General features: G+C 41.9%; 1 protein-coding gene and 1 pseudogene across 1 annotated transcript in view; both read left to right on the top strand.

The window, feature by feature from the left end:
- The first annotated feature begins 549 nt into the window (after nt 1-549).
- The window catches only part of PGM5 (phosphoglucomutase 5), a 164,055-nt gene continuing 149,642 nt past the window's right edge, over nt 550-14,962 (top strand). The window contains exon 1 of the mRNA XM_012737040.3: nt 550-1,276. Coding sequence (XP_012592494.1) covers nt 1,016-1,276 — 261 coding nt within the window. The 5' untranslated portion in view covers nt 550-1,015. The remainder of the gene's footprint in view (nt 1,277-14,962) is intronic.
- Nucleotides 11,883-13,179, top strand: LOC142874278 (splicing factor, proline- and glutamine-rich pseudogene; annotated as a pseudogene).

The raw sequence follows: 14,962 nt of genomic DNA, 5'->3' as shown, positions 1-14,962 counted from the left end.
TCCTATCAAATGCGATGAATCGAGGAAGAGTTCAGCAGTGTGGACAAACACAGTGCGGGATAAGCCAGCTTTCTAAGCAGGAGCTGGGTAGGGAGGGTAAGAAGAGTAAGAATAAGGAAATATGTGTCGTTTGTGTTGCTGCTGTCGCAATCGCCACAACAAACAAGCAAAAAAAAAAAAAAAAAAAGTTTCCATACTGCAAAGTGTGCAGCCCTGGGCGAGGCCGGGGAAAGAGGGGAAAGTGTGGAGGGCTGGGTGGGTCCTCCTGGACTGCAGGGCCTGACAGCGTGTGATTCCCCGCAACACATGGGCGGGGGCCGCGCACACACACGGACACGCGCGCAGCGCCCAGCCTCCGATTTCAGCGCTGGCAGAAGATAACAATTCCCAGCTCGCCTTTCCAGGGTTATTTTTGGCCGGGGCTGTTCCCTGATGGCAAAAGTGTTCAGCCCCCTCCCAACTCCCTCCTTGTCCTTGTTCAAAAGAGAAACTTGTGCGCGTAAGCCGCTCAGTCCCAGGGAGGCCGGGAGAGAGGGCTGCGGGCGTGGGGGGCCGGGGGCCGGGGTGCGGGAGGGGAACCCCAACTGGCTCCAGCTCTCTGCACTCCCGGGCTATTTGCTGGCGGAGGGTGCGCCTGGGGGAGCAGCGATCGCGGGGGGAGACTGGGGACAGGCGCGGGGTCCTGGTAGGTGGCTCTGGTACAGGGCTCTTGGGACACCCCGAAAGTGAGCCCAACTGGGGGAAGAATCTGAGGGCGACCCGGCAGCAGAGGAGCTGGGCGGGCGGACACTTGATAGGAAGGCGGGGGCCGAGCCCTGCTGAGGCAGCGAGGGGACGCGCGGCGGAGGAGCGGGCGGTGCCGCGGGAGGGCGCAGGGCGCAGGGCGCCGGCGGCGGCGGAGGGGGCCCGGGCGCGAGGCGGAGCCCCGGCGCGCCGCCAGGCTGGTGGGGGGCCCCGGCGGGCTGCAGATTCCCTCCGGCTCCCCGCGCCGCGGCAGGACCGGCCAGCAGGCGCCATGGAGGGCAGCCCCATCCCGGTGCTGACGGTGCCCACGGCGCCCTACGAGGACCAGCGGCCGGCGGGCGGCGGGGGGCTGCGGCGCCCCACCGGCCTCTTCGAGGGCCAGCGCAACTACCTGCCCAACTTCATCCAGAGCGTGCTGTCGTCCATCGACCTGCGCGACCGCCAGGGCTGCACCATGGTGGTGGGCAGCGACGGCAGGTACTTCAGCAGGACAGCCACGGAGATCGTGGTGCAGATGGCCGCGGCCAACGGGGTGAGTGGCCCGGACGCCCCTCGCTTCCCACCGCCGCCCCAGCCCCTCCACTCACCCTTGTCACCGCCCCCGACCCATCTGAGAGTCTTCCCCCGTCCCGCGTCCTCTCCTCCCCGCCGCCCCCCGCGCTGGAAGCCTCCCCGGGACCCCGAGCGCCCGCCCGGGTTCTGTCAGCACCCGCCGCCCGAGAGACTCGAGGGTCCCGCTCTTCTCTGAGCCCCTCCGGACGCCCCGAACGCTTCCTCGCTTTCGCCCACGTCCCACACCTGCTTTTTCTTTTAGACATTCTCTTCCCTAGCCCTTTTCGGCAGCTCCCGGTTTTAAACATTGTTCCAACTGCGTTCGCTGCCCACCCTCCCCACACAGACTTCTTGGGCTCCCGACGTAGTTCTTCCCTCCTTCTCTGTCCTTTTTGCAATAATCCTCAAGCCCCCTACATCTTGGCTCTGTCAAATTTAACGTAGTGTTGTTTCAGAACACACACACACACCCCAGTTTTGATCCCTGACATATTTGGCAAGAGTGGACCCTGAAGGTTTTGAATATCAGTGGTTCCTCAGTGGAATTACTGAATGATTTATTTGATTAGGGTAGGGATGGGGCAAATCAATTTGTTTGATGCTAAACGGCTTGAACTCTCAGTTCCCGGGAGGCATATCTCTAAATGGCCTGAAATGAGATTTGCAGTGGTTTTCTTAAAGCAATTCCCAACTTCTCTCCAAGATGCCTTTTGGCATTTAACATTTCATGCCTCTTCCCCTTTTCATTTTCATCCTCATTTTCTCTTCCTTCTCCCACGACCTCTGTGGTCTTCTTTTGCAATCCGAATTCTCAGACCTTGGGATTTTCTCCTGCCCCTTTCCTCCCTAACCTGCAAAAGAAGCACCTTTTGGCATATCCCCATATTCCAGTTTCCTCTTTTCCAAGTCTGGCAGCATCTCAGGAATGTCTACAAGAGGGATACCTAATTTCAGGGGTATCTGAATTATCTGAGGGAAACATTGTCTAAAAAAGCAATTTCCACTTTGTCAATGCCCGCAGACCCACGCACACAGAACTTTTCATTAAGGGAAATCTCTTTTGCAGATTATACATGAGTGCAAACATCTTTAAAAGTAAAACTAAACAATTTGGATTCTCTCCCTCCTTCCCAACACTGTCCTTTTAATTTTCTCATTTCTTATTTTAAAAAACAAAACAAAACTTTAGGATTGTCCATGCTTCATGTTCCATGTTCTGCTATAATTCCTCCTTCTCAGTGTTTCAGGGTTGGGGAAAAAGGCTTTTACAAAAAATAACCGAAAGCAATTGGGAGAAATAGGGCCAGTGGTGCTGGGGTGGGTGGTGGAATTACAATTTTCAACTCTAGCACAGTGATGCTGGAGATATGGGACTTGTATTTCTCTCCGGCTTCTCGCTTGAGATTGATGAAAGTTGGCTAGAATGGGGAGTTGGAGGGAGGTTGACAAATGGTCTTTCACTGCTGTCTGACAAAGCTGTTCGCGTGGAGTGATGGAGAATAACGAGCCTTGGGAGGGCTATGGCTCCTTCCTGGGCCAATTTTTTTCAGGGAGTGAGAGAAACATAGCATGTCCAATATTTATTGTGGGTCAGGATATTTTTGAAGCTATGGTTGTTTACTTGCATAGGCAAAATATTATCATGAATTATTATTTCTTGGTCCACTTTACCATAAATAAATACTTTCCAAACTCTTACTTCAATGGGTCTTCTATGACTCACACATTTTAATTACTCTAAGAGTGGAGTTTATTTTAGGAGGTAATAAGCATATGTTAATATATACTTAAGATAGAGTCAAATTTAACCTAGCAGTTGCTATGAAGGGCAGAATGGCAAATTAAAATTCACATAGAAGTATCAACCCTTAAATAATCTGAAAGTACTACTTCTAAGAGGGGTGGGCATGGGGGAAGGGAATGGTAGAAATTTTTCAAAATTTCAAACAGCCAACTTTAACCAATGTATTCCTCATTTTGTGCACTTTCTTGGGGGCTTGTGCTAAAGCAAAGTGAATAGTCAGAAGGCTAGCTTCAGGAGAAAAGCGGTCTAAAGGGACTGGATAATTGGTCTTGAATGATTGAAAATTGATGGGAATGCACCTGTCCCCCAGTTTGTCTTGCAGAGTTAGACTCAGGAATGGTGACCTTTGATTCCAAATGCTTTGGCCTTTTGATTTCCTGTTGGATAGTCATAAGTAGCCTAGAAAAATTGTAGAAAACTAGAATTTATTCTCTTTGGACTGACAAATTTGATGGGGTGCATTCTCTCTATCTGAAAAATCTTGGTTTAGATTGAAAAAGTTAATTTTACAAAGCAATTTTCTATGAAAAACTGTAGTTATTCTTTATGTAATTGCTGGAGGAGAACAGAAATATGAAATTTCTAAAATGATAAACTATAATACTTATGTTTTAATATCTCAAAGTTTGAAATAGATATTTCAAACATATATACCTATATAACTTGGGATTTAAGAAATTTTTATTATAAAATTATGAAATTTTCAAACATGGAAAAAAGTGGAGAGATGAGATTGATAACATCAATTGATAGACCAGATTGCAATAATTTTGCTGTATTTGTGTCATTTATTTTTTGCTTAGGTGCTTTAACATGTATTAAAGAAAATCATATTTTACCCCTTAATTCCTCAGTATAAAGCTCTAAAAAATAATATTTTCTATATAGTTACAATATCATTTCAAACAAAATAAAAAATGTCTTCTTTACATCATTTATTACCAAGTCCACATTTGGATTTTTTAATTGTTCTGAAATGTCTTTTATGGTTGGTTTGTTGAAACTAGTTTCTTCCAATCAAGGAAAACATATTGCATTTGGTTATTTATCTCAAGACTCTTTTATTTATCACAGTTTTAGAGGCTGGGAATTCCAAGACCAAGGTACTGGCAGTTTTGGTGTCTGGTGAAAGCCAACTTCTTGGTTTGTAAGATTGGGCTTTCTTGCTGTGTTCTCATGTAGTGGAAGAAACTAGCTCTCTCTCCAGCTTCTCTTTTATAAGGGCGCAAATTCCAATAATGAAGGCTCCACCCTCATGACCTAATCACTCCCTAAAAGCTCCACCTCCTAATACCACCACTTTGGGAGACAGGGTTTCAATATATGAATTTTGGGAGGATGCAAGCATTCATCCTGTTGCAAGACTTAATTGGATTCAGGTTCAACTTTTTTCCCCAAGAATCTTTCATAGGTGATGGTGTTTATTCATATCCCATAATTAGTGATGCTGAGATGGTTGTAGAGTTATGATGGTCCCTTCCTGTACCCTCCATTATTTACTTTCCTGGGTCAAGCCAGTAGCCTGCGGGGTAAACTTTGTACCATGTGTGTATTTGGTTCTGTATCAACTTTACCCAGTTGTTTTAGCAATTATTAATGATCCTTGCTTGAGTGGATTACTTCTTTAGGGGTTTGAAAATGGTGATTTTTCTAATTCTCTAATTCTATTTATATGTTTTAGCTGACATTTTTCTATAAATTGGGCATTTTCCTCACAACTGGGCTAATTGGTTATCTTAAAACATCATTCCTTCCAGAAAGGCAGACTATGCTTATTTCTCTATTTTTTTAAATTACCAATTTTTAGAGTGAGGATTTGGTGAATTAGCTTGCTCCGCTGGACAAACAAATTTTGTTTTTTTCACTTTCACTTTTTTTGAATGTCACTATGGATTTTTATATTTAATTCAAATGCATTAGTGAATAAATGAGAAGACACTTTTTACCTGTTTTTATAGTTTTTATGTGAATATGGGAACTTACCTAAAAAAATCCTAAGAAGTATTTTAATTCCCCTTTAAAGATACAAACTATGTCATACTATATGGAGCAAAAGACAAATAACTATGTACAAAGAATAAATAGTATCATTTAAATGAATTGTGATTAAGCAGAATTTGTAACCAATTGGTTTTTGATCCTGTTTCTATTTCCATCTGCTTCAAAGCCTCTTCAGTGGTTTAGATCTTCTATATATCAAATTATTCTAATCTCCTAAAGAGTTTAAGAGCTAAATGCAACACAATAACTATAGGAATGCCTTTGCCCTTTTCTGGGCGGGTATGCCTAAGAGCAATCTCTCTATTTCTCCTCTTTGTTCTAAACTTTTTTCATCCTAAACTACCTTCAATATTAGACAAATGATAGTACTGTACCTGGCTTGAGATGTTTCTGACTTTTTCTAACATTTTCTTTCTTTGGAAATGGCATTCTATAGTAGCACTGTCAAATGGAACTTTCTCTGATGAAGCAAAAGTTCTATAATCTGCACTGTCCCAGCCACTAGCTGCATGTGGATATTGAATACTTGAAATGTAGCTGGAGAAATTGTAGAACTGGATTTTGCATTTTCTTTAATTTTAATTAAAATAGAAATTTAAATATTAATGGCTATAAGTGTTTAGTAGCTACCATACTAAACACCACAGATCTATAACTTAGTGTTTAAAATCTGTTTTCAAAAACGGAGTCAGACTGTTGCAACCAGAAAACAACCATAGGTTAAATTAAATAAGTCACCAAGTACTATAAATACACATTTGGCAGATACAAACCAGATTTTTTCATGTGATAATCATGTCCTCTTTTAACTTTAGCCTTGGAGGTGGTGAAGTATGGTAGAAAAAAAACTCTGTATCAGCAGCTGGAAAGCTTGCCTTCTTTCCCTACCTCTGCCATACAAGTTGGAGGGCAGATGTGTTAGCCTCTTGAAATGCCTAGAAGCCACTTGTTTCCTCACCTAAAAATCAGGTATGACAGCATCACTAAATTATCCTGGGAATCTAATGAAGCACTGCATATGGAAGCACTTTTTGTAACATCTATAGCACTGAGAAATGTAAAGGAGTATTATTTCCTGAAATGTAAAGGAGTATGATCAACTGAATATATCTCAGAGAATTATTATTTGACTGTATGCATTGAATAAAGCCCCTTGGCTAACAAGTTACAGCTCTGTTGTAAGTTTTAGCCAAGAGAAAATTCATTTATTGACTAGCCATGCACTACACTGGTCACATGATGATTAGCAATAATAATATTAACATACAGTGCCTCTTACAGAATTAAAGAACTTCTCAGTGCCTTGTGAAATCTTTCAGAGGGGGAAGCTGAAGTGCAGTGGTATGAGGAAGGCTAGGTCAGCAGGGGACTTGGAACATTCTCAAGAGAGATGCCTGCACAGGTTGTATTTGATTCCAATTGGCCGTGAAAAGCTGGTTGCTCTAAAGGATGAGAACACACTTGGTTTGGCATTTACAAGAACTGTCTGGGGAACAAATCTTGGTGTGGCCCAAAGACAAGGAACGTAAGTTTGGAAGTGAAGCAAAGTGGGGTGAGATGGGTGGTAGGGGCAGTGTATGCATGTGTGTGTGTGTGTGTGTGTGTGTGTGTGTGTGTGTGTGTGTGTGTGTGTACGAAGGAAGTAGGCAGAGCAGAAAAAGGAAACAAGAGAGGGAAATCTGTGCTTCAATACCCAGGGCTTCTTCCCTGGAATGGATCTGAAAGCCTGGGGTTGGGTGGCCTAAGATCCCATCTCTGGAAGAAAAAAAGAACTGGGTGGAGATTGCTCTGTATTTTCTCCTAGTGTTCACTACAGAGTAGGTGAATGGGAAGAGCAAGAATAATCCAGACATTAGGGAGGGAAGGTTTGTGATGCATTAGAAAACTCTACTGAAACTCTCTCTTGCTTCCCTTTCTGAATCACCATTCACCAAGTTGTGAAATTAGGAAATCTATCATGTGAGCAATAGGAAACTTGAGGGAGCCCTTGGTTTCCTTGATCTCCCTGTTTGAGTGAGTTCAATCTTGACACTTTTAGCCTCTAGTCTTCATTCACTGTTTTTTATGGGGAAGTAAAAGGAGTGGGAGAGGTTGTGAGAACAGCTGGGCCCTCCCAGTTGCTGGAGTGGTTATTTTAAGCTTTGTTTAATGTGTCCAGAGACCCAGATGGCATTTTTAACTAAGCTGCTTTATTAAATCTTGTGATAAAGCATAATGATGTTTATTGAAAAGGCAGACACACATCAGCAACATTATGTATGAAACTTGCCCTAAGAATTTTCTGTAAAAAACATCTGTTCTCTTTGAGCTCTTTGTGAACTCTGGGAGTTTGCTAGCTTCTATACAGACTCGAGGACTAGAAGTTGGAATCCACTTTTGGAGAAGTCCAAGCTTAGGTATTGAATTAATCAACCTAAACTCTCAGTTTTGGGGCCCTGAATACTCTTCTGTTGGACAGCAGTAACATAAACAAGCACTGTAATAGAATTTGAACAAGATTATTTGGGAATAATAGGCAGGAAAAATAGGCATGAATTGTCCAGGGATGTTTAAATTGGAGGTAAAAAGCTAGGGCTTCCATGTCTTGTGTCAGCCTATCGCTTTGAGAGTTAATTTGCAAAGACTCAAAGGCACCAATATGCCTTTACTGCTTATACGTGCACAACCAAAGGGAAATTTTTAGGTTCTTTCATCTGATTTGACTGTCTTAGTTATGAATAAGAGTATACCTAGAATATATACAAGACTTGTTAAAACGAAAACCCATATTCTCTGGGTCTTTGAATATCTTTCATCTCTTATATTTTTAGTGACATCAACTTTTGAAGTATTGTCTTTATTTGCATGAAAAGGAAAATTTCAGGAACATTCAACCCCCAAGAAGTTCTTTTTCTGAGCTTGAAGTTGTGGACGTTTTTAAGTTTTCCTTTCCCTTTCCAAGTCTGTATTAATAGGTATTTTGTATAAATATAATATGTAGTTATTGCCTTTCTATTGTTTTCCTCTAATAAGAGTCTCGGTTTTTAGCTAGGGGTATCTAGTTTTGTATATAGGAATTTCTAATGGAAAGAGAAAGGATCTGAAATCGGAGGGCAAGAGTTTATTCTATTTGAAAAGAGACCTACAAAATACTAGGAGGAGAATTTTATAACAAATGATTAAAATCTATCACATATAAAAGTTATTCCAAATCAGTAAGAAAATTCAAACAATTCAATGCAAACATTGTCAACAACAAACACATGGAAAGGTGATCAATCCTAATTCATAATCAGAAAAATGTAAATAATAACAGTCCATCAATTTGTAAAAAAAAAGTTGAAAATATTCAGAGTTGGTGTAAGGTGTTAAAAATTTATCATGTTTGTACATTATTGGTGGAAGTTAAACTGATATAACTTTTGGTCAGGCAATTTGGCTGTATATATCTAAATTAATGGAGTAGTTATCTAATAATCTAGGGATCTCTTAATCTGAGAATCTATCATGTAGATTTTATAGAGCAAATGTGCAAACTTGTATATACAAGAATACTCACCACAGCATTTTGTTAAGGAAAACCTTGAAAACAATCTATATATTCAATACTAGAAAACAGGTACATAATTTATGACACAACCACATGATAGATACCATAAAATCTATAAACAAAGGATATGGATCTATATATAATATGAAAAATATATGAATGATAGCTTGTTAGGTGGAAAAGGGTGATTACCAGAATACTGTGTATAGCATGATCTCACTTTTGTGCATGTAACAGAGGCATAAAAAATAGGGCTGGAAGAACATATTCCAAAGAGTCAATAGTGGAGATATCTGGAGAGCGTGTGTGTTAATGGTAGTGGGAGGAGAATCTTTCCCTTTTTGCTTTGTATATGTCTCGATTAAAAAAATATCATATATTTATACATTGCTTTCATAATTAAAATGCATCCGTGAAGAATAATGAAGAAAAAAGGAAAAGATCTGGATTTGAATCATGGTACTATCATTTGCAACTTGTATTACCCTGGGGAAGTCACCTGGCATCCTGGGGTTTGTTTCCTTGTTTATAAAACTAGGAAAAGTAATACTTGCCCCATATCTTCCTGGGCATTGGAAGCGTTGAATGTGGTAATGGATTACAGTATTATGAATTACTTTATTTGTTCATATAACAATTATTACCAAAATATTTTGCTCGGTTTAATGGATTACAGTATTATGAATTTATTTGTTCATATAGCAATCATTACCAAAATATTTTGCTCGGTTTAAAATAAAAGAAGGATGTGTGTGTGTGTGTGTGTGTGTGTGTGTGTGTGTGTGTTTTGTAGTCCCAGTAGCTTTACTAATCAGAAGACACCTGCTGATGTGGTGATCGCAGTTGCTCTGGTACAGCTTCCTCTAGATTGTTGGCATTCGTCCGGGCCACTGGCTAAGGCTGGGGTGGTGACTGGGGAAGGCCCGATCCCCTCTTTCCTCCCAGTATGCATGCGTGTGCGTGCACGCACACACACACACACACACACTTATGCACACACAGATACTTATGACCACAGCACATGAAGTGGCAGCAGCTGTCCGGCACAGACTTGCACTCAACATAAAGGACTTTTTTTGGTGTTGTCTCTGTCTTCCTGCTAAGAAGGAGCTGAGTCGATGCCATGCTTTCCCATCTTCAGCCTCTCTGAGGCTTGGGCTGTGTTAAGAGTGAACCCCCACCCCCCTTGCCCACCCCGCTGCCCCCCACTGAGGCCAGATCTTAATCTGCTCATTTCATGAGGATTTTCAAACCTAATGGACGGGGCCATGTGACAGATTACTGAAAGGAACAGACCAAGCAGAGGCTAAGAGACTCCACGCTAATCTGTTGGGTAGTCTGAAAATGCACAGCTGCGGGAGCTTGCGATCCTTTAAAGTATTTTGGCAGGATGTTTGTCAGGGGGCCTGTTCCTGCAGCTCCGTCGAATGTTTGGGTAGGAGGCGTAATCTTTTCTTGGACAGGCTCTCCCAAATGTAAAGTGATAGAAGCTAATGTGGAATATAATACAGAAGATCCAGCTTGGGTGTCATAAATAACAGTAAATTGTTTAATCTTGCTGAGTTGTAAATCTGTGATTGCCGGAGGTCTTTAGTTCACTGGAACGGAGCATAAGGGGTGGGGGCACTTAGCAAATGGGCAATTATTATTTTCTAGCCAGACAGAAACTGGTCTGGGAATTTATTTTAAAATCTATACAAATGTATTTTAATTGATTGTGATACTTACTTGGAGAAAGCACGTGGCTCTAAGAGAAGTGAATTCTTTTCTTGTTTTGTTTTGTTCTACCTATAAAGAAAAAAAGATATATAAATGGATGTGTATGTATATATATATATATATGTATATTCTACCTATATATAAATGTGTCAAAGATACTGAGTTTTTTGTTCAGGGGATATATGTGTACATATATATATGCATATTTAATTTCTGTCTACCTATGAAGGTGCCACCTGTAAAGTGTTCTTAAACATTTTGATAGTTTATCATGTAGCATATGATTGTGCATGTGTGCACAGACCCCAGCCCATAAAGCTATGTCTTCTTCCCTGAATATATTTAAGAAGAAGATAGAACAGAGTCTAAAATGTTAGAAAAGTTTGAAGACTGCACAGACATGAAGGAATTACCTAAACGTTCCCAAATGACCTATGGTTGTTTCCATGACAATAAATAGAACTTGTGCCGAAGCAGGATGGACCAAGAGTGAGAAATATAAGCAGCGTTCATCTGACTGTTCTAGGAAGAAATCACTCTTGCAAGGGCAGCTTTGTGCAGTGAGCTCTATGACATTGATAAATTAGCAGCCCAGCCTGACACGTGCAAGTGGGCAAGGCCAATCAGAGGCACAGATGGGGAAAATCACAGAAGGTCCAGGTCAGGACGAGGACACAGACCCGGGCCTGCCACTGCCTCCTGTGGACATCAGCAGCTTCTCAGTGAGCAGGTTTATGGTTAAAGAAGAAAGACATGGCAGTTATGTTCGCAGGTTACAACTCATTTGTTGCTTATTTATTGGCAAACTACATCCAGTTTAATTTATATCACTGTGTGGGTTTAGTCTTTGAACATATTTTTTTAATGTATAAAAACTTGAGGTGGAAGAACAATCTGATGTTTTCAACAAAATCTTGAGAATTGGGTGGGCTGATTGAGGAACAGAACTTGGGTTACACTTCTAGATAGTTGTGACTTTTCTGGGCTTGTTCAGATGTTAGGAATTGAAGATGAAAGCCATGGTTTATATTGGTCAATAAACAATAGTACATTTAAATAATAGAAGACTATACAGCCATTAAAATCACATCATGGAAGAATATTATTAATAAATGACATGGAAACACAGACTCAAGGGAAGGTTTAGATTTAGTAAATGAATGACAATGATCCCTTTTGTAAAAATATGTAAGTGGAGGGGGCCCAGGGCCCGGCCCGGGGCCTAAGCAGGGCCCCAGGCCTGGCGGCCCCAAGGGCGGCAAAATGCCTGGCAGGCCGAAGCCCGGTGGCGGCCCTGGCTTGAGCACTCCTGGTGGCCACCCCAAGCCGCCGCACCGAGGCGGCGGAGAGCCTCGTGGGGGCCGCCAGCATCACCCGCCCTACCACCAGCAGCACCACCAGGGGCCCCCGCCTGGCGGGAAGAAAAAATTTCGGACTCCGAGGGGTTTAAAGCCAACTTGTCTCTCTTGAGGAGGCCTGGAGAGAAAACTTACACACAGCGCTGTCGTTTGTTTGTTGGGAATCTACCGGCTGATATCACAGAGGATGAATTCAAAAGACTATTTGCTAAATATGGAGAACCAGGAGAAGTTTTTATCAACAAAGGCAAAGGATTTGGATTTATTAAACTTGAGTCTAGAGCCTTGGCTGAAATTGCCAAAGCTGAACTTGATGATACCCCCATGAGAGGTAGACAGCTTCGGGTTCGATTTGCCACACATGCTGCTGCCCTTTCTGTTCGTAATCTTTCACCTTACGTTTCCAATGAATTGTTGGAAGAAGCTTTTAGCCAGTTTGGTCCTATTGAAAGGGCTGTTGTAATTGTGGATGATCGTGGAAGATCTACAGGGAAAGGCATTGTTGAATTTGCTTCTAAACCAGCAGCAAGAAAAGCATTTGAACGATGCAGTGAAGGTGTTTTCTTACTGACAACAACTCCTCGCCCAGTTATTGTGGAACCACTTGAACAATTAGATGATGAAGATGGTCTTCCTGAAAAACTTGCACAGAAGAATCCAATGTATCAAAAGGAGAGAGAAACTCCTCCTCGTTTTGCCCAGCATGGCACATTTGAGTATGAATATTCTCAGCGATGGAAGTCCTTGGATGAAATGGAAAAACAGCAAAGGGAACAAGTTGAAAAAAACATGAAAGATGCAAAAGACAAATTGGAAAGTGAAATGGAAGATGCTTATCATGAACATCAGGCAAATCTTTTGCGCCAAGATCTCATGAGACTACAGGAAGAGTTAAGACGCATGGAAGAACTTCACAATCAAGAAATGCAGAAACGTAAAGAAATGCAATTGAGACAAGAAGAGGAACGACGTAGAAGGGAGGAAGAGATGATGATTCGTCAACGTGAGATGGAAGAACAAATGAGGCGCCAAAGAGAGGAAAGTTACAGCCGAATGGGCTACATGGATCCAAGAGAAAGAGACATGAGGATGGGTGGCGGAGGAGCAATGAACATGGGAGATCCCTATGGTTCAGGAGGCCAGAAATTTCCACCTCTAGGTGGTGGTGGTGGCATAGGTTATGAAGCTAATCCTGGAGTTCCACCAGCAACCATGAGTGGTTCCATGATGGGAAGCGACATGGTAAGAATGATTGATGTTGGCTGAATTGGAGTGCTCATTCACTTGAAGTGGATAGATATTTGTTCTCAAGACATCACTGCGTGAGCCAAGAAGGAAATCCACGAGTTGTTAGACTGACAAAAGTATCTAGGATCAGTTGAGCTGTGTCCAGAAAACCAGTGGAGGAGTACAAGGAAGGAATCAACAACGAATTTGTCATTAATAAAGACATTATACTAATTAAAAAAAAATATGTAAGTGAAACAAAAATAAAGAGAGACCAAGACACATAGACAAAGTCTATGTACAAAATGTTAATGGTGGTCATTTTTAGGTGGTAAGACTATGGGTGATTTTTATTTTTATTTATTCTTGTTTATGTGTACTTCATAAATGTTCAAAATGAAAATATTCCAGGTTACTATGACGACGACAACAACAAATTGATTCAATTACTATTAAGAAATGACAATAGCAAGGAGGGCAAGTGAAATGTATCAAGAGTCTGTTGGGTGCTGGATGCTGTGAGCTGAGCTTGGTTATGTCACTTCCTTTCACCCTCCATCATGTGATGTTTTAGATCTTTTAGATAATAAAACCAAGATACAGAGGGATTCAGGATCTTGCCCAAAGTCACATAGGCAGTAGGGAGCAAAGTCAGTTTTTACATCCTTTCCTGTTGAACACCAAAATCTCGGCTTTTCTCAGGGCACTCAACTCAGCTTTCCTGACCAGTGTGCAGACCCCATGGACACTTGCAGTTCTTATTCTGGTGTCCAGGTGGGGCGACCACCTGATAAAACAGCAGCAAGCAGAGCCCTCTCTTGTTTTAGCGAGTCAGACCCTTTACCTTAAAGGTAAAGATTTCAGAGTATTCTCCACGTACTGAATTGCCTAATTACCAGGAGAGGTATACTTCCTACTTTCACCACCCCATTTTGCAGCTGAGGAAAATGAGATTTCCTGATCTTTTCAACAAAATCTTGAGAATTGGGTGGGGCTGACTGAGGAACAGATCTTGGGTTACTCTTCTAGATGCCTATGACTTTGCTGTGCTTGTTCAGATGTTAGGAATTGAAGGTGAAATCCATGTTGGTTTCGTTCTAATGAACCCTCAGCCCTCCCTCCAGCCCCTCAGTGTGTGCGTAAAGACTTCCAGGGTACAGGAAGCTGAGGAGGAGCTTTCTGGCTCCCATCTGGTCTCCATGGAGCAAAGCCTATAACTGCACAATTATGCATGTGCAAATGAAGAAGTCCCTTGATGTGTGGAAAACCACAACATCCGTGCCTTCGTTATTTCTTGAAATTCCACTTAGCCATCTCCTGCTTACCCATGCACAGCACTACAGAAGGGTTGGCGCTCTGCAATCCATGGCAGCTTGGGTTTGGGCTTTGTTCATGTGGTTTTTTGGTTTTTGTTTTTTGTAACTGAGAAGACAGGAGACAGGCATCTTTGTGTGTATGGCTCTCCATCTCACTTGGCAGTGAAGCTGGTGGTGGCTGCATGGTCCTGTAGAGCCCTTTGTCTGTGAAGCACCAAGGAAGTTTATGTTTATTGTGCTCCTCTCTCTTTGAGAATCTCAGGGATATGACACAGAGAGCAGGGGATGTTGAGGACTGTCATGCACATTTTTTCTTTACATTTTTTTTTTCCTTAAGTGATTTATTTAAAGTGAGAAGGGAATTGTAATGGGGAAGTCTAAGAGAATTCACACAGGAAAACAATCCTGCTTTCATCAGTGTTATGTTACCGGGGAAAACGCATTTAGAATCAAAATTCTGCATCTACTCTAAGATTTTAGCCAGAAGGTTTAACTTGTACAACCCTGCTCTCTAGGACTTTAATTTGAGCTAATTAGAAACTGCAGTCATACTGAATCTAATTTGGAAGAGTAGTTGTTAACATTCTGAGAAAAAAGTTGTCAGAAATAAAAGCATTAAAAAAATTTGTATATGGCACATGATGTAAAGGAATAGAAGCGCTGGGAGAGAGCTTTTATGTAATAAATTTTTCTCTTTCTCAGGATACTGGTC

The sequence above is a fragment of the Microcebus murinus genome, chromosome 12 (genome assembly GCF_040939455.1).
Source record: "Microcebus murinus isolate Inina chromosome 12, M.murinus_Inina_mat1.0, whole genome shotgun sequence".
Lineage (NCBI taxonomy): Eukaryota > Metazoa > Chordata > Mammalia > Primates > Cheirogaleidae > Microcebus > Microcebus murinus.
Note: the sequence above shows the minus strand (reverse complement) of the source record. Positions and strands in the feature narration are given on the sequence as shown.